The following is a 19,808-nucleotide window of genomic DNA, read 5'->3' as shown; positions in this document are numbered from 1 at the left end:
GTCTGAGTGAACGCAGGGTGATGGGGGCATGTGTGTGAGGGTGGACTGGCATGGGATGTCGGGGCCCATGCAGGAGAGGAGGATGCCCATGCTATGGGATGGCCTGGCACAAGACGTTGGAGTCTAAGCAGAGTGATAAAGATGTTCCCATAGAAGGGTAGCCTGGAGTCAGGTACTGGAGCCTGAGCGGGGAGAGCAGGGCCACACCTAAGCAGCCCGGGGTGACAAGTTAGAGAGGAAATGGGGTGAGCGAGGCATCCCAGCAAGGAGGCAGCCCAGGATGGTGTGTCAGAGCCCAAGCAGAGTGGCGAGACCATCTATGCAGAAGTAGGGGTAGTAACAACTGTTGGTTATGTAGACAGGGATTGATCAAATAAAAAATTAACACAAAGGATAATAATAAAAACCATCATTCTTGGAGAAGAGAGTTTGGAAAGGGGAGAGGAAGAAAACTAGAATAAACCTTGGACTGTTTAATTGGAATTAGAAATATTAAAGTTACATTTTCCAATATAGATAGATAGATATAAAAATAGGTAAATGTAAATGTATGTATACATGTATGAGTGTATATTCATATGGACACAAGCACATACATACATTCCCTAGCTCTGTCCACTGAGAGGGCCTAGAAGCAGTAACACCCCAATACCAACGAGATGGGTTGCCATGATTTGTAAAACCAGTGGCTAGATAACAAGCATAAAGGGATCTTTGTGCCCTTGCAGGTGTCACATCCCAAGCTTTGCTGAGGAGAACATCTTGATCCTGCTGTCAAACCATTTGAAGCCCATGGAGATCAGAATCTAACTAAAACTGCAAAAAAAAAAAAAAAAAAAAAAAAAAGCAAAACAAAAAAAACACCCCAGGCTCACTTTAACTTCAGATTATACTTATTCTGCTTCCTGTACAATGTGCCCTTTATTGGGAGCAAATATTACTTTAACCTCTACTTTCCATTTTATGCAATGTGCATCATAAATTTAAAACTACAAAGCACCTAAAGAAACAAGAAAATATGATCTATTATCAAGAGAGGAAATCATCAATAAAAGCTGGCCCCAAGTAGGCCCAGATTTTGCAATTCTAAATGGGCTTTAAAATAACATTAACAAATATGACAAAGGACCTGGTGAAAAAGGGAAACATCTTCTATGAACAAACGAGAAATTTTAACAAAGAGCAGACACTTAAAGAATGAAAATACTAGGCCAGGCACGGTGGCTCACGCCTGTAATCCCAACACTTTGGGAGGCCGAGACAGGCGGATCGCAAGGTCAGGAGATCAAGACCATCCTGGCTAACACCGTGAAACCCTGTCTTTACTAAAAATACAAAAATTAGCCAGGCGTAGTGGCAGGAGCCTGTAGTCTCAGCTACGCGGCAGGCTGAGGCAGGAGAATGGCAGGAACCAGGGAGGTGGAGCTTGCGGTGAGCTGAGAGATTGCGCCACTGCACTCCAGCCTGGGCAACAGAGTGAGACTCCATCTCAAAAAAAAAAAAAGAAAGAAAATACTAGAAATAAAAAACATATCAGGTCAGGAGTGGTGGCTCACACCTGTAATCCCAACACTTTGGGAGGCTGAGGCAGGCAGATCACCTGAGGTCAGGAGCTCGAGACTAGCCTGCCCAACACAGTGAAACCCCATCTCTACTAAAAATACAAAAAATTAGCCGGGCCTGGTGGCAGGTGCCTGTAATCCCAGCTACTTGGGAGGCTGAGGCAGGACAATCACTTGAACCCAGGAGGCGGAGGTTGTGGTGAGCCAAGATCATGCCGCTGCACTCCAGCCTGGGCGACAAGAGTGAAATTCTGTCTCAAAAAAAAAAAAAAAAAAAAAAAATCAGAGGCCGGGTGTGATGGCTCACACCTGTAATCCCAGCACTTTGGGAGGCCAACACAGGCAGATCACAAGGTCAGGAGATTGAGACTATCCTGGCTAACATGGTGAAACCCCGTCTCTACTAAAAATACAAAAAATTAGCCGAGCGTGGTGGCGGGAGCCTGTAGTCCCAGCTACTTGGGAGGCCGAGGCAGGAGAATGGCATGAACCTGGGAGGTGGAGCTTGCAGTGAGCCGAGATCACACCACTGCACTCCAGCCTGGGCGACGGAGCAAGACTCCATCTCAAAAAAAAAAAAAAAAAATCAGAAATGAAGAAGTAATTTGATGTACAATAGACTGGACACAGCAGAGGAAATGAACAGTAAACTTAAAAGCAGATCAGTAAGAATAGGTCATGCATTGCTTAACAATGGGAATACATTCTGAGAAATACATCATTAGGCAATTTTGTCATTGTGTGAACATCACAGAGTATATTCACACATACCACACAGCCTACTACACACCTAGGTTGCTTGGAATAGCCTACTGCTCCTAGACTACAAAGCTGCACAGCATGTGACTGTACCGAATACAGCAGGCAATTGTAAATGGTAAATAGTTATGTATCTAAACAAATCTAAACATAGGAAAGTTACAATAAAAATACACCATAAAAGATAAAATATGGTACACCCATATAGGGCACTTACCATAAATGGAGCTTACAGGACTGGAAGTTGCTCTAAGTGAGCGAGCAAGTGAGTGGTGAGTGAATGTGGAGGCCTAGGACATTACTGCACACTACTGTGGACTTCATAAACAGTGGACACTTACGCTACTCGAAATTTATTTTATTTATTTATTTATCTATTTATTCTTGAGATGGAGTTTCGCTCTTGTTGCCCAGACTGGAGTGCAATGGTACGATCTCGGCTCACTGCAACCTCCACCTCCCAGGTTCAAGCGATTCTCCTACCTCAGACACCCAAGTAGCTGGGATTACAGGCATATGCCACCATGCCCAGCTAATTTTGTATTTTTAGTAGAGATGGGGCTTCTCCATGTTGGTCAGGCTGGTCTGGAACTCCCAACCCCAGGTGATCCACCCACCTCAGCCCCCCAAAGTGCTGGGATTACAGGTGTGACCCACTGCGCCCAGCCACTAAATTTATTTTTAGAATTTTTCTTTCTTCAATAATAAATAAACCTCAGCTTACTATAACTTTTTAACTTTACAAACTTTTTCATCTTTTAGCTTTTTAACTCTTTTAATAAGACTTAACTTCAGGCATACATTGTACAGCTATACAAAATATTTTCTTTCTGTTTATTCTTTAGAGTTTTTCCTTTTTTTTTTTTTTTTTTTTTTTTGAGACTGAGTCTCGCTCTGTCGCTCAGGCTGGAGTGCAATGGCACGATCTCAGCTCATTGCAACCTTTGCCTCCCAGAGTCAAGCAATTCTGCCTCAACCTCCTGAGTAGCTGGGTCTACAGGTGTGCACCACCATGCCTGCTAATTTTTTGTATTTTTAGTAGAGATGGGGTTTCACCATGTTGGCCAGGCTGGTCTCACACTCCTGACCTCAGGTGATCCACCCGCCTCATCCTCCTAAAGTGCTGGGATTACAGGTATGAGCCACCATGCCCATCTGCTTTTTTCTTTTTTTAAAATTTGTTATTTATGTTTCTGCTTGAGGTTGTTTTACAGTTAACTTTATACATATATATAATGTAATGTTATATATACATGTGAAGTACACTCTAAAATAATGATAAAATTATGTTATAGTAAATACATAAACCAGTAACATAGTCATTTTTTATCATTATCAAGTATTATATACTATACATTATTGTGTGTGGTATACTTTTATACGACTGGCAGCACAGGTTTGTTTACACCAGCATCACTACAAACACATGAGAAATGTGTTGCACTACAACTTTATGATGGCTACAACATCACTAGCTGATAGGAATTTTCCAGCTTTATTACAATCTTACGGGGCCAACATCATGTATGGGGTCTGTTGTTGGCTAAACTGTCATTATACAGCACGTGAGTGTAATCCAACTAAAATACAAATAGAAAAATGTTGGGGGGATAAAACAGAGCATCTAAGAACCTTAGGATGATAGCAAATGGTTTAACATATTTGTAATTGAAGTTCCGTAAGGAAAAGAAAGATAGAGTGAGACAGAAGAAATCTTTGGAGAGATTGTAGACAAGAATTTGCTAAAACTAATAAAAGAAACCAAGTCACAGATTGCCTCAGCTCAGTGAACTCCAAGCAGAATAAATACAAAGAAAACCAACCTCAGATACATCATAGTCAAAGTGTTAAAAATAAAAGATAAAAATAAATTATTAAAAGTAGCCAAAGAAAAAATTATGAATGATGGCTGATTTCTCATCAGAAACAGTAGAGGCCAGAAGACAATAGAAAAGCTTCCCCACCCCCTCATATGGTTTGGCTGTGTCCCCACCCAAATCTCATCTTGAATTGAAGCTCCCGTAATTCCTACATGTTGTGGGAGGGCCCCGGTGGGAGGTAATTGAATCACGGGGGTGGGTCTTTCCCATGCTGTTCTTGTGATAAAGTCTCACAAGATCTGATGGCTGTCTTTTTCTTTTTCTTTTTCTTTTTTTTGAGTCTGATCTTATTTATTTGTTACTCAAAAAATCTTATTTCTGACTGGATTCAGACTTAGAAGTAGAAGCTCGCAGAAAGGAAAGTCTGTGTCTCTTCACAATTTGTTCCTGGAACTTCTCTTTAGCCTCTTTCATTCTCTTGCCCAAAAGTTTAGCATATTCTGCAGCCTCTTCCTTATTTTTCTTAGTATGCGGCATCTTCAGAGCAATATGCTGCCCTTTGTGCCACAGGAAATGTGGAGTAACAAGACGATGAATCTTGGGTGCTTTGGTCCTAGGTTTCTTACCTTCTTTGTTTAAGGGCTTTATTACAACATACTGGTGAACATCATCTTCTTCAGAGAGACTGGAAGGTTTGCGGATTCTGCTAGCTCTTTTGGGCCCCAGGCGACGAGGCACCGTAGTATCAGTCAGTCCAGGAATATCCTTCTTTCCTTTTTTCCTTGTTTTTTTTTTAACAATAACCAAGTTGAGAACGCTCAGATTGGCATCCACTATGCAACCACGAACTGATTTTCTCTTTCTTTCTCCAGTTCTCCTTGGTCTGTAACAGGAATGCCCCTTACTCAGTAACAGGCAGACACAGCCATGGGTCAAGACATGCTGCTTCATGGGGAAACCTTGTTTGTTGTTCCCACCACTGATTTGAACCACATAACCTTTCCATTCTTCACCCAGAGCATCAGCAGCAACTTCTGTGGCCATAAGCTTCTCATAAAAAGTACAAAATTTGCATTCATCGTCTACCTCAATGAGTTTCTGGCAGCCAGTGACTGGGAAGGAGATGTTCAGTTTCATCTTGAAGCAGCTGAACACCTCTAAGACCTGATGGCTTTCTAAAGGGAGTTCCCCTGCACTTCTCTCTTGCTTGCCGCCATGTAAGACATGCCTTGCTCCTCCTTTACCTTCCACCATGATTGCAAGGCCTCTCCAGCTATGCGGAACTGTGAGTCCATTAAACCTCTTTTTCTTTATAAATTACCCAGTCTCAGGTATGTCTTATTAGCAGCATGAGAACAGACTAGTACACCCCACACCACCCCCCAAAAATAGAAAAGCTTTCTTAAATAAATGAAAAAAAAAAAAGCAAAACCTGTCAGCCTAGATATCTATTTATATTTCTTTTTCTTTTTCTTTTTTTTTGAGGTGGAGTCTTACTCTGTCGCCCAGGCTGGAGTACAATGGCATGATCTCAGCTCACTGCAACTTCCACCTCCCGGGTTCAAGCAATTCTCAGCCTCGTGAGTAGCTGGAACTACAGGCGCCCACCACCACACCTGGCTAATTTTTTGTATTTTTAGTAGAGCCGGGGTTTCACCGTGTTAGCCAGGATGGTCTCTTATCTCCTGACCTTATGATCTGCCCACCTCAGCCTCCCAAAGTGCTGAGATTATGGGCGTGAGCCACCGCTGCGCCTGGCCACATCTATTTATATTTCAACCTAAAGGTAAATAAGGATATTTTCAGAAAAAAGGAGAATTCATTTCCAGGAAACCCAATCTACCAGAGATGATTAACAGAAATAATGTCAATGGAAGCATAGATCTGTAGGAAAAAATAAGAGACCCAGAGAGAATAAATATGAGTCTAAATAGAAAAGAGAGATATACTTTCTTTTTTTTTTTTTCTTTTTAGTTACATGATCTCACTCTGTTGCCCAGGTTGGAGTGCAGTGGCATGATCATAGCTTACCACAGGCTTGACTCCTGAGCTCAAGCAATTCTCCTGCCTCAGTCTCCCAAGTAGCTAAAACCACAGGCACATGCCACTATCCTTGTTTATTTTTTTTATGTTTCTATTTTTTAGAGAGAGGGTCTCGCTATGTTTCCCAGGCTGGTCTCAAACTCCTGACCTCAAGCAATCTTCCCACCTCAACCTCCTAAGTAGCTGGGATTACAGGTATATCAGTGCTCCTGGCTTACCTACACATAAAAAAAAAAATTGGCTGCCAATACAATAACAATATATTTCAAAGTATGTAACATTTAGAAATAAAATATAGGACAACAAGAGCTCAAAGAATTGCAAATGGGTAAAAAGAATTGGAAGTGGGTAAATAGAATTAGTGTTAGAACCACAAAAGGAGAATAATTTGAAGGTAGACTGCTAAAGATATTTGTAATCTCAGCCAGGCATGGTGGCTCAGGCCTGTAATCCCAGCACTTTGGGAGGGTGAGGCAGGTGGATCACGAGGTCAGGAGTTTGAGACCAGCCTGACCAACATGGTGAAACCCTATCTCTACTAAAAATACAAAAAATTAGTAGGGCATAGTGGCAGGTACCTGTAATCCCAGCTACTTGGGAGGCTGAGGCAGGAGAATCGCTTCAACCCAGGATGTGGAGGTTGCAGTGAGCCAAGACCATGCCACTGCACTCCAGCCTGGGCGACACAGTGAGACTCCATCTCAAAAAAACAACAAAAAAAGATATGTTTAATATTAAGAAAAACTACTAAAAATAAATGATGTTTAGCTAAAAAGTCAATGGTATATTTAAAAATACTCAATTTGGCTGGGCGCAGTGGCTCACGCCTGTAATCCCAGCACTTTGGGAGTTCAAGGCAGGCAGATCACAAGGTCAGGAGATCAAGACCACGGTGAAACCCCGTCTCTACGAAAAATACAAAAAAAAAAAAAAAAAAAAATTAGCCGGGTGCAGCGGCGGGTGCCTGTGGTCCCAGCGACTCAGGAGGCTGAGGCAGGAGGATGGCATGAACCCGGGAGGTGGAGCTTGCAGTGAGCCAAGATTGTGCCACTGCACTCCAGCCTAGGCGACAGAGCGAGAATCCGTCTCAAAAAAAAAAAAAAAAAATACTCAATTTATTGAAAAGAGGGCAGGAAAAGAGAAACAGAGTATATTAGTCCATTCTTGCATTACTGTAAAGAAATACCTGAGACTGGGTCATTTATAAAGAAAAGAGGTTTAATTGGCTCATAGTTCTGCAGGCTGTACAGGAGGCATGGCGGCATCTGATTCTGGGGAGGCCTCAGGACACTTTTACTCATGGCGGAAGGCAAAGCGAGCAGGCATCTTACATGGCAGGAGCAGGACCAAGGACAGAGGGGCAGGACAGAGGGGCGGGTGCCACACACTTTTTTTTTTTTTGAGACAGAGTCTTGCTTTGTCACCCAGGCTGGAGTGCAGTGGTGCAGTCTTGGCCCACTGCAACCTCCACCTCCTGGGCTCAAGCGATTCTCTTGCCTCAGCCTCCCAAGTAGCTGGGATTACAGGCACCCGCCACCACACCCAGCTAATATTTGTATTTTTAGTAGAGACGGGGTTTTACTAGGTTGGCCAGGCTGGTCTTGAACTCCTGACCTCAGGAGTTCCACCCACCTCAGCCTCCCAAAGTGCTGGGATTACAGGGGTGAGCCACCGTGCCTGGCCGGTGCCACACACTTTTAAATAACCAGCTCTCACAAGAACTAACTCATTATCATGAGGACAGCACCAAAGGGGAAATCCACTCCCACGATCCAGTCACCTCCCACCAGGCCCCACCTCCAACACTGGAGATTACAATTTGACATGAGATTTGGGCAGGGACACAGACCCAAGCTATATCACAGAGAAATAGACAACAGATGGAACAAGTAGAAAAAAATATTATGGGTTTTTTAAGATGTTAAAAGTAAACCTAAAAATACAAAAAAATCATATTAAATACAAATGAGACAAGCCTGGACAATGAAGTGGGATCCCATCTCTACAAAAAAAGTTTGAAGATTAACCAGGCACGATGGTGCACACTTACAGTCCCAGCTACTCAGGAGGCTGAGGTGGAAGGACTGCTTGAGCCCAGGAGATCGAGGTTTCAGTGAGGCATGATGGTGCCACTGCACTCCAGCCAGGGTGACAGAGTGAGAGCCTGTGTCCAAAAAAAAAAAAATTGCTAATAGACTAGCCCCTCCAATTAGAAAATAGAGAACGAAAGTCTCAGGTTACTTTGTTTACAAGAAACACATTAGAAATATAAAGACACAACCAAGTTGAAAATAAAATAGTAAAAAATTATATATTGTACAAACACTAAACTTAAGAAAACAATATTTGGATTGCGCGCAGTGGCTCATGCCTGTAATCTAAGCACTTTGGGAGGCCAAGGCGCACAGGTCACTTGAGGCTAGGAGTCTGAGACCAGCCTGGCCAACTTGGTGAAACTCTGTCTCTATTAAAAATACAAAAATTAGACAGGTGTGGTGGTACACATTATAATCTCAGCTACCTGGGAGGCTGAGGCAGGAGGATCACTTGAACCTGGGAGGCAGTGGTTGTAGCGAGACAAGATCCCACCATTGCACTCCAGCCTGGACGACACAGCAAGACTCCCTCTCAAAAAAAAAAAAAAAAAAAAAAAAAAGCAATGTTTGACTTGTTTGTGGCTATATTAATATCAGATAAAGCATCTTTCTTTTCTTTCTTTTTTTCTTTCTTTCTCTTTCTTTTTCTTTTCTTTCTTTCTTCCTTTCTCTCTCTCTCTCCTCTCTTTCTTTCTTTTTTGACACAAGTCTTGCTCTGTCACCCAGGCTGGAGTGCAGTGGTACGATCTCCGCTCACTGCAACCTCTGCCTCCCGGGTTCAAGCAATTCTACTGCCTCAGCCTCCAGAGTAGCTGGGATTACAGGCCCCTGCCACCGCGCTCAGCTAATTTTTGTATTTTTAGTAGAGATGGGGTTTCACCATGTTGGCCAGGCTGGTCTCAAACTCCTGACCTCCTGATCTGCCTACCTTGGCCTCCCAAAGTGGTGGGATTACAGGTGTGAGTCACCATGCCCGGCCCAGAGAAGATACCTTTCAAGCAAAGAGTATTCTAGAGATAAAGAATATTTCTGGTTTTTTTTTTTTTTTTTGAGACAGAGTCTCGCTCAGTCGCCCAGGCTGGAGTGCAGTGGCACGATCTCGGCTCACTGCAAGCTCCGCCTCCCGGGTTTGCGCCATTCTCCTGCCTCAGCCTCCCGAGTAGCTGGGACTACAGGCGCCCACCACCTCGCCCGGCTATTTTTTTGTATTTTTTTAGTAGAGACGGGGTTTCACTGTGTTAGCCAGGATGGTCTCGATCTCCTGACCTCGTGATCCGCCCGTCTCGGCCTCCCAAAGTGCTGGGATTACAGGCTTGAGCCACCGCGCCCGGCCCAAGAATATTTCTTAATACTAAAACATTTAATTAGTTAAGACATAAAAATCCTAAATCTGTATATACTTAATAAGAGAGCTTTAAAATATGTAAAGCAAAAATTAACAGACTAAAAAGAAATAAATGAATCCACAAACATATGGAGATTTTAATAGCCCCTATTAGTAATTGTTAGAATAAGTTGGGGAAAAAAGTGAGGTCATAGAAAATTTGATAGCATTACCAATTAGTTTGACTTAATTGACTACAGAATACTATACTCAAAAATTGCAGAGTACACATTCTTTTGAAGGCTCATGGAATATACAATGAGATGAGCTATATGCTAGTCCATAAAACAAGCCTCAAAAAATGGCAAAGGATCAAATTCATTCAGGTTATGGTTTTTCTTTGTTTTTTTTTTTTTTTGAGACAGAGCCTTGCTTTGTCACCCAGGCTGGAGTGCAGTGGCGCTATCTCAGCTCACTGCAACCTCCACCTCCTGGGTTCAAAAGATTCTCACGCCTCAGCCTTCTGAGTACCTGGGATTACAGGTGTGTGCCACCATGCCCTGCTAATTTTTGTATTTCTAGTAGAGACAGGGTTTCATCATGTTGGCCAGGCTGGTCTTGAACTCCTGGCCTCAAGTGATCTGCCCACCTCCGCCTCCCAACGTGCTGGGATTACAGGTGTGAGCCACCATGCGCAGCCCAGGTTATGTCATTAAGTAAAATGTTTTTAAGATCTTCAAATATTCTGAAATTAAGCATCACTCTTCAAAATAACCTTGAATCGAAAAAGAAATCACAAAAGATATTAGAAAACATTTCAATCTAAATGATAATGAAAACACAGTGTATCAGTATGTGCAGGATGCAGGCCGGGTATGCTGGCTCATACCTGTAATCTTGGCACTTTAGGAGGCCAAGGCAGGAGAATCACTTGAAGCCAGGAGTTCGAGACCAGCCTAAGCAACCTAGCAAGACCCTGACTCTACAAAAAATTCAAAAAGTATCCAGGGGTGGTGGGACGTACCTGTAGTCCCAGCTACTCTGGAGATTAAGGTGGGAGGATCACTCCCAGGAGGGAACCCAGGAGGTTGAAGCTACAGTGAGCTGTGATTGTGCCACAGCACTCCAGCCTGGGTGACGAAGCAAAATCCTGTCCAGAAAGAAAAGAAAAAAAGAAGAAAAATGATTTAACAATTAAAATCCCAAATCCAAATGACTTCACTGTTCAATTCTATCCAACATTTAAGGAAGAAATAACAGCAATTTTACACAAACCAGACTCTGGTCAGTGTGACCATGTGGTGTGTCAGAGGGGGTAGAAAAGAAAAGTGCTTGCTGAAAAAAGAAAAAAGAATGCCCCAAAGGTGCTCAGCTGACTTGAAAGTATTCTCAAAGTAGACAGCGATGTTTTAAGGAAAGACGTTCAAGAGACAGCACCTGTGGTGATGCCAGACACTGCCAAGAGGAAATGCATGTGTGGTGAAAGATGAAAAAGATGACACAAAAATGGAGGCTGATATTAAGAGGAAAAAAGGGTTTTCTAGACCAGTATGGGCAGTAGCCAGTATGGAAGAAGTAGAGGTAAAGAAAAAGGCTGAGGCCGGGGGCGTTGGCTCATGCCTGGAATCTCAGCACTTTAGGAGGCCAAAGGCAGGCAGATCACTTAAGGCCAGGAATTTGAGACCAGCCTGGCCAACATGGTGAAACCGTGTCTCTACTGAAAATACAAAAATTAGCAGGGTGTGGTGGTGCACGCCTATAGTCCCAGCTACTCAAGTGGCTGAGATATGAGACTCACTTGAACCCCAAGAGGTGGAGGTTGCAGTGAGCCAAGATAGCGCCACTGCACTACAGCCCGGGTGACACAGCGAGACTCTGTCTCAAAAAAAAACAGAAGAAAAGAAAAGAAAAAGTCTGAAGGTAAAATGAAAGGAAAGAAAAGAGAAGAGCAAAGCAAAGGTGGAAAGCAGTGAAGTGTTCAGACTAGCAGACTCTTAAAAATTTGGAAAATGCCACATGGCACAGATGTCTGATTAGAACGCAAATATTCATTTCAGCTCCCACCAAATAAAAACAATCTGCTTTCATATTTTCACTTGGCCTTTTGCTTCCATTCAAACCCAACATACTCAAGTTTGTTTTGGGAACATGAGTAAAATACTTTATTTAATGCATGAAAGCTACACTGATGTTTCAACTGGATGCTGTCCAATATCCAGGTATTATCAGACATCAAAATTCTGCCAAGAATGTGGTTGTAATTGTTCGTTTTTACAACTTGGTAATTATAGTTAGTAAAGATAAAACAAGGCTGGGAGGGTTGGCACACGCCTGTTATCCCAGCACTTTGGGAGGCTGAGGCAGGTGGATCACCTGAGGTTAGGAGTTCGCGACCACCCTAACATGATGAAACCCCGTCTCTACTAAATACAAAAAAATCAGCTGGGCATGGTGGTGCATGCCTGTAATCCGAGCTACTTGGGAGGCTGAGACAGGAGAATCGCTTGTACCTGGGAGGCAGAGGTTGCAGTAAGCTGAGAATACACCATTGCACTCTAGCCTGGGCAACAAAAGTGAAACTCCATCTCAAAAAAAAAAAAAAAAAAAAAAAAAAAAAACATCAAATGTGAGTGAACTCAGATTTAAAGAAAGCTATTATGTAATCATATTATTTAAAAATATAACATTAGTGGATCTTATAACCAGTACTTGTTTGTCTGAAGTTTTGATTTTGTATAATTCAGAATGAAAAATATTTTGTTTATAAAAAAATTTTTACACAAACCTTTCAGAAAATAGAGAATGCCTGTAATCCCTACACTTTGGGAAGCCAAGGCAGGAAGATCACTGGAGCCCAGGAGTTCAAGACCAGCCTGCACAACATGGTGAAACCCCATCTTCTTAAAAAAATGCAAAAATTAGCCAAATATGCTGGTGCACACCTGTGGTCCCAGCAACTTGGGAGTCTGAGGTGGGAGGATAACTTGAGCCTAGGGAAGTGGAAGCTGCAGTGAACTGTGATCTTGCCACTGCATTCCAGCCTGGGCGACAGAGCAAGACTCTGTTTCAAAAAATGGAAAGGCCAGGCGCATTGGCTCATGCCTTTAATCTTAGCACTTTGGGAGGCTGAGGCGGGTGGATTACCTGAGGTCAGGAGCTCGAGACTAGCCTGGCCAAAATGGCAAAACCCTGTCTCTACTAAAAATATAAAAATTAGCTGGGCATGGTGGTGAGCGCCTGTAATCCCAGCTACTCAGGAGGCTGAGGCAGGAGAATCACTTGAACTTGAGGGGTGGAAGTTGCAGTAAGCCAAGATCACGTCACCTTACTCCAGCCTGGGCAAAAGAGTGAAACTCTGTCTAAAAAAAAAAAAAAGAAAGTAGAGAATGAAGAAACATTTCTTTTTTTCTTTTTTTTTTTTTTTTTTGAGACGCAGTTTCACTCTTGTTGCCCAGGCTGGAGTGCAATGGCGCAATCCTGACTCACCACAACCTCTGCCTCCCAGGTTCAAGCAGATTCTCCTGCGTCAGCCTCCTGAGTAGCTGGGATTACAGGCATCAGCCACCGCCCCTGGCTAATTTTGTATTTTTAGTAGAGACCGGGTTTCTCCATGTTAGCCAGGCTGGTCTCAAACTCCTGACCTCAGGTGATCCACCCGCCTCAGCCTCCCCAAGTGCTGGGATTACAGGCGTGAGCCACTGTGCCCGGCCGAGGAAATGCTTCTTAACTGATTTTATGAGGCCAGCATAACCCTGATACCAAATCTTGCCAAAGACATTACCAAAAAAGAAAAGTATAGACAAATTATGATAAATCCATATAATGGAATACTACTGAGCAATAAAAACGAATGAACTATTGAAACACACAACATGGATGAAACTCAAAATATTTATCCCAAGTGAAAGAGGTCAGATTTTAAAAAGAATACACTGTATTTAGTCGGGCGCTGTGGCATGTATCTGTAGTCCCAGCTGCTTGGGAGGCTGAGGCAGGAAAATTGCTTAAGCCTGGGAGGCAGAGGTTGCAGTGAGCCGAGATCACGCCATTGCACCTCAGCCTGGGTGTCAGGAGTAAAACCCTGTCTTAAAAAACAGAAAAGAAAAGAAAACACTGTATGATTCCATTTATACAAAACACTAAAAATGCAAACTACTTTGTATATTGACAGCAAGCATATCAGTGGTTTCCTGGTGTTGGGCAGGGAGGAGGAAGGAAAGGCAGGAGGGTAGGATGACGAGGAGCACGAGGAAACTTTGGGGATGATGGATGTGTTCATTATCTTCATCGTGGTCACAGCTTCATGGATGTATACGTATGTCAAAAGCTATCAAATCAAAACCTATCAAATATGTGTATGGATTTTTTTTGAGACAGGGTCTTGCTATGTTGGCCAGGCTAGTCTCGAACTCCTAGCCTCAAGTGACCTGCCTGCCTCAGCTTCCAAAAGTGCTGGGATTACAGGTATGAGCCACCACACCTGGCCATGTTTTTGATACTTCAGTAAATGCGTTGTGGGGAGGAGACAGGGAGAGAGAGAGAGAGAAAGAGAGAGAGAGAGAGAGAGAGAGAGAGAGAGAAAGAGAGAGAAGGTCAGCAAGAGAGAAGGAAAGAGAGAGACAGAGAAGGGTAAGAGAGAGACATACACAGAGAGAGATTTCCCATGGGAAAAAATATCCACAGTGAAGAATAGCTAAAATCAAAAAGCCTGACAATATCAAATGTTGGAAAGGCTGGGAGCAACTGGAACTCTCTTGCCTGCTGGCCCTGGCATGTCCCAAGCACAGAAGGGAAAGCTGGAACATTTTGAGAAACATACTCCAAAGTGTGGAGACTCCTGAGGAGCAGGCCTGGGGAAGGGTCTCACTTGCCCAGGTCTAAAGTCAGTGCTGTCCAGGGGCTATGGGAGGTGGTGTTCCCCACGTTTTCTTCCGCAGAACTCCCTCACTATAGAAGGGGGTTGGGATGCAGGTCAGGCCCCAAAGCAGCACCTGCCCACTCCACACTCAGGGCATAACCACACATTCTGAACAGCATGAGAGGACCACTCCAAGTTCCTAACATTTCTAATGAATGCAAAACACCTGACCTTAAAGTTGGCCTGTGCAAGCTTATTTGGGGTACATAGAAGGTTTCTATTAGGCTCTGGAAACAGTGAAAATAGCTCACACACCTATTAGCTCACAAACTCTCAAGGAACTGGAGAATCATCCGGGTTTGAAACCAGAATTTGAAGCTCCCACTCAGTTCGAATGTGGGAGACGAAGGTTGCAGGGAGCCAAGATTGAATCACTGCACTCCAGCCTGGGCAACACAGTGAGACTTCATCTCAAAAAAAAAAAAAAAAAAAAAAAAAAAAAAAAAAAAAAAAAAGGCCAGGCACGGTGGTTCACGCCTGTAATCCCAGCGCTTTGGGAGTCTGTGGTGGATGGATCATGAGGTCAAGAGATCAAGATCATCCTGGCCAACATAGTAAAACCCCGTCTCTACTAAAACCACAAAAATTAGCTGGGAATGGTGGTGCATGCCTGTAATCCCAGCTACTCAGGAGGCTGAGGTAGGAGAATCGCTTGAACCCAGGAGGTAGAGTTTGCAGTGAGCCGAGATCACGCCATTGCACTCCAACCTGGCGACAGAGTGAGACTCTGTCTCAAAAAAAAAAGTTGGGCCAGGCACGGTCACGGTCGCTTACGCCTGTAATCCTAGCACTTTGGGAGGCCGAGGCGGGCAGTTCATGAGGTCAGGAGATTGAGACCATCCTGGCCAACATGATAAAACCCCGTCTCTACTAAAATACAAAAAATTAGCCGGGCATGGTGGTGCACTCCTGTATGTAATTCCAGCTACTCAGGAGGCTGAGGCAGGGGAATCGCTTGAACCTGGGAGGCGGAGATTGCAGTGAGCTGAGATTGCGCCACTGCACTCCAGCCTAGGGACAGAGCAAGACTCCATCTCCAAAAAAAAAAAAAAGTTAATTTCATAATGAAACATAAAATAATGCTTTTAAAGACTATTGCGGGCTCAAACCTACTTTGCGCTGACATGGCTAAATGCACCAATAAAGTTGGAATTGTCAGTAAATACAGGATCCACTATGGTGCCTCCCTCCGGAAAATGGTGAAGAAAACTGAAACCAGCTAGCACGTCAGGTACACTTGCTCTTTCTGTGGCAAAACTAAGATGAAAAGACGAGATACAGGCATCTGGCACTGTGGTTCCTACATGAAGACAGTAGCTGGTGATGGTTGAATCTACAATACCACTTCTGCTGCCATAGCAAATTCTACCATCAGAAGACTGAAGGAACTGAAAGACCAGTAGATGTTCCTCCACCACTGGAAACATCACTAGCCTTTAATAAATGGGTTAACTTATGTAATAATAAAAAAGGACTATTGTCAGCATAATTCCCTAGGGCTATAGTCCTAAATTTTCTTTTTTTTCTTTGAGACTCAGTCTTGCTCTACCGCCCAGCCTGGAATCCAGTGGCACCATCTCAGCTCACTGCAACCTCCACCTCCTGGGTTAAAGCGATTCTCGCACCTCAGCCTCCTGAGTAGCTGGGATTACAGGTGCCCACCACCATGCCCGGCTAATTTTTGTATTTTTAGTAGAGATGAGGTTTCACCATGTTGGCCAGGCTGGCCAAACCTTCTTGATATGCATCCCTATTCAACATAATATCTTTAACATACTTGCACATATGTTAAACAATTTACATACATTATATATATATAAAAATATGCCATATCCATATGTATTTATTATGAATTGTTTACAGCAAAACTTTACACTATAAAACATAAAAAATAGACATTAGAAATGGATGGGTTAAATACAGATAAATGTTCTAGTGTCTTCCACACCCCAGCAGACCGCCTTGCAATATGTTGTCCCTGGATACCCGTACCCCGCTTTGGAAACAACTTCTCTAGACCATAGGGAAGAGAAATGAGCCCTGGCTGCAGGCTGCTGGCCAAAGAGTGACTCAGGGACTCTGGAGAACACAGTAGGAGAAAGGGCAGGAAATGACTACCCAGCTGAGTACCATAAAACCACGAAGTTTGCGGACAGGCTGTAAAATTGAACATGACACCCTTTTTCCCTTTACCCTCTCTCCCAGCACCCCGCCCAGGTGGGCTGCCCTTCTGTCATCCCTGTCAGAGGCTTGTCCTTGTAAGGCCCTTTTGTCCCCTTCAAGGCTGCCCTTGGTGATCACACATAATTCTGAGTTCACCCAGACAAAGATGCTGAAGAGGTGAGAAACAAAGTGTGACTTACCCACATGCCACACTGGCAATAGACCCTAGTGCCTGGTTAGGGGCATCACTGGCATTTACTAGGAAAATGAGTTAGGCTAGCCAGCCTTCTCTACAGCATACTTCTGTTGCCCTACTCCTCCCACTACTCTTCTCTTTTTTTGAGATGGAGTCTCACTCTGTTGTCCAGCCTGGAGTGCAGCAGCGTGATCTTGGCTCACTGCAACCTCCACCTCCTGGGTTCAAGTGATTCTTATGCCTCAGCCTCCCAAGTAGTGGGATTAGCAGGCACAAGCCACCACACCCAGTTAATTTTTGTATTTTTAGTAGAGATGGGGTTTCACCATGTTGGCCATGCAGGTCTCGAACTCCTGACCTCCAATGATCTGCCCACCTCGGCCTCCCAAAGTGCTGGGATTATAGGCATGAGCCACTGCACCCAGCCCCCACTACTCTATTCAAAAAGGAGACTTAGGTCTTTAGATTGAAAAGCAGGGCCTATTTTTTCTCAGGCAGATATTATGAACAAAATTCCACTAAAACTTTTTTTGAAGAGAGGGAGTCTTCAGTGTCTGTCTTTAAGTGGCTAAAGCTTGTTGGCACACTCTAAAACATATACAAACCTATAAACACACACATACTTCCCTTAAGTATCTTCAAAGGAAAAACGAACAGATTCCAGTGATCACCAACATCCTCTCTGTCTTCACATGCTGATTTTGTGTGAGGTTTCAACGCGAATCTTCTGGCAGTCCAAAGGTCACATTTATTTTCTGGAGATTTAGTAAAAACACAAAACTATGGTGCTCAACTTCATTTTGTCAGCATAGGCTCACCCTCCAAAATTCCTGAACACCCTTGGATGAATTTAAGAAATCACAGAAGACAGAATAAGGAATAACTACGCTATGACCAGCGCAATGGCTCACGCCTGTAATCCCAGCCCTTTGGGAGGCCAAGGCAGGCAGATCGCCTGAGATCAGGAGTTAGAGACCAGCCTGACCAACATGGAGAAACCTCGTCTCTACTAAAAATACAAAATTAGCCAGGCGTGGTGGTGCATGCCTGTAATCCCAGCTACTCAGGAGGCTGAGGCAGGAGAATCGCTTGAACTTGGGAGGCAGAGGTTGCAGTGAGCCGAGGTCGCACCATCGCACTCCAGCCTGGGCAACAAGAGCAAAACTCAGTCTCAAAAACGAAAAAGAAAAAAAAAAGAATGACTAGGCTGTAGTTTTAAAATATGGCAAACAAGCTTTTCTGATTTGCAGTTTCCTTGAGAAATAACTCATGACCTCCAGTAAAAGAAAATATATGCCAGTCACCTGGCAAATACCTAACACACAGGAGGCTCTCCTCAGCCCTATTGTAAAGAATCACTTGTTTACTATTTATCTTTTAGAGACAGGGTCTCGCCCTATCACCCAGGCTAGAATGCAGCAGCACAATCATAGCTCACTGCAATCTCATCCTCCAAGGCTCAAGTGATTGTCTTGTCTCAGCCTCCCAAGTAGCTAGGACCACAGGCAGGCTCCGCCATGCCCAGCTAATTTTTTAATTTTTTGTAGAGGTGGGGTTCCGCTGTGTTACCCAGGCTGGTCTCAAACTACTGGCCTCAAGCAATCCTCCCACCTTGGCCTCCCAAAGCGCTGGGATTATAGGCATGAGTCCTATCCAAGAATCACTTATTTAAAACCAAACCAACAAACATTACAAATGTACAAATAGACATATGTCAAATAAGAAATCTTTGGATAGTCCCCGCTCTTGACCCACCCAGAAATCGTCACGGGGATGTTGGTTTTAAGTTGGCACTGGATTTAATAGCTTGGGTAAGAGGGTTTCTAAGATGTCAGGAGTTACCAGTGGACTTCTCCCCCAGAAGAATGTCTGAGGACAAAACCCAGCATCGCATCAGTGAGAGTCGGCCCAGTATAAATGACCACCAAGCTTGACTGCTGCTACTACTCTTTTGGACCCAGAACGACAACTCCCCATCACTTTGGGCTGAAGGACATGTCTCTAGGACAAAATGAACAAGCAGCCGACAGGTTACCCAGCACCAAGCTTATTTGATACAGGAGCACGGGCTGTGGACCAAGCCTACCGGATGGATACGCAGTGAGGAGAGAGGGAAGCAGTGAGGGGGGCCAATGGCTCACAAACAACGTGTATTGGGAGAAGCGGGGAAATAGTATTCCTAGCTTACCGACTGGGGTAGGGGGCGGGGAAAGGAGCAAACAGGGCAAGTGGCTTCATCAACATCCCAGAGGGAAAGGCAGGCTTTGGAAAAGAACCAAGTGTCTGGAAGCTGACGATGAGGGCCCACAGCCGGGGACCGTGCAGTAGAGATGATAGAGGAACGTGACCTTTTTTTCTAACTGCGTCTGAACTTGCCTTTACTTCAGGGCTCCCAGTCCCCAACCTCTGGGTCAACCTAGATCTTCTTGAAGGCTGACACCCTTCACATACCTGTAGGTAGTTCTCCTGCCCACCCAGACCCCGACCCCTAGTCCTGGTGGGGCTGTCCTCCACTGTAGTCATACAAGGAGTCTGACTCATCCACCCCGTGCCTCAGCCACAGCCCCCTGTGAATCACTCCCTCCGAATTAAAACTCCTTCCCTCTCCGGAGTGGCCTTTTCTTCCTTCTGCCATCTACTGGTGAAAACAAGAAAGTCATATTTTCTTACCTGCCTGTTGCCGATTTGAAAATAGCTTGGAACCTGAAAGCTCATTTGCATAATACTTACTTGTTGCGTGGAACATATTGAATCAGTCATATAATACGGAATTACACATATATACATACACGCACACATAACAGTGTATTTACTGTAAAGGGCAGAGGCCTGGAATCCAATTTTGGCTTCAAATTTTTACTTAGCCCTTTACCAGCTGCATGATCTGGGCACGCTGCCAGTCTTCATCTATGCTAATAGCCACAATT

The 19,808-nt window shown here is 44.0% G+C and overlaps 1 protein-coding gene and 1 pseudogene across 1 annotated transcript; one reads left to right on the top strand and one right to left on the bottom strand.

Annotated features, from left to right (window-relative positions):
• Nucleotides 1-3,222: 3,222 nt before the first annotated feature.
• On the bottom strand, nucleotides 3,223-5,875 carry LOC103218650 (small ribosomal subunit protein eS6-like). Its single transcript, XM_037990325.2, has one exon. The coding sequence runs from the start codon at nucleotides 5,393-5,395 to the stop codon at nucleotides 4,514-4,516; it is 882 nt and encodes a 293-aa protein (XP_037846253.1). The 5' UTR covers nucleotides 5,396-5,875; the 3' UTR covers nucleotides 3,223-4,513.
• A 9,607-nt stretch (nucleotides 5,876-15,482) lies between these two features.
• LOC119621303 (large ribosomal subunit protein eL43-like) lies at nucleotides 15,483-15,925 on the top strand (annotated as a pseudogene).
• The last annotated feature ends 3,883 nt before the right edge of the window (nucleotides 15,926-19,808 follow it).

The sequence above is a fragment of the Chlorocebus sabaeus genome, chromosome 11 (assembly GCF_047675955.1).
Source record: "Chlorocebus sabaeus isolate Y175 chromosome 11, mChlSab1.0.hap1, whole genome shotgun sequence".
Lineage (NCBI taxonomy): Eukaryota > Metazoa > Chordata > Mammalia > Primates > Cercopithecidae > Chlorocebus > Chlorocebus sabaeus.
The sequence above is the reverse complement of the archived record's forward strand: the minus strand, read 5'-3'. Positions and strand labels throughout refer to the sequence as shown.

What these genes read in the sequence shown, in the direction of transcription:
- LOC103218650 (XM_037990325.2), bottom strand. Translation starts at nt 5,395, where the DNA reads ATGGTGGAAGGTAAAGGAGGAGCAAGGCATGTCTTACATGGCGGCAAG.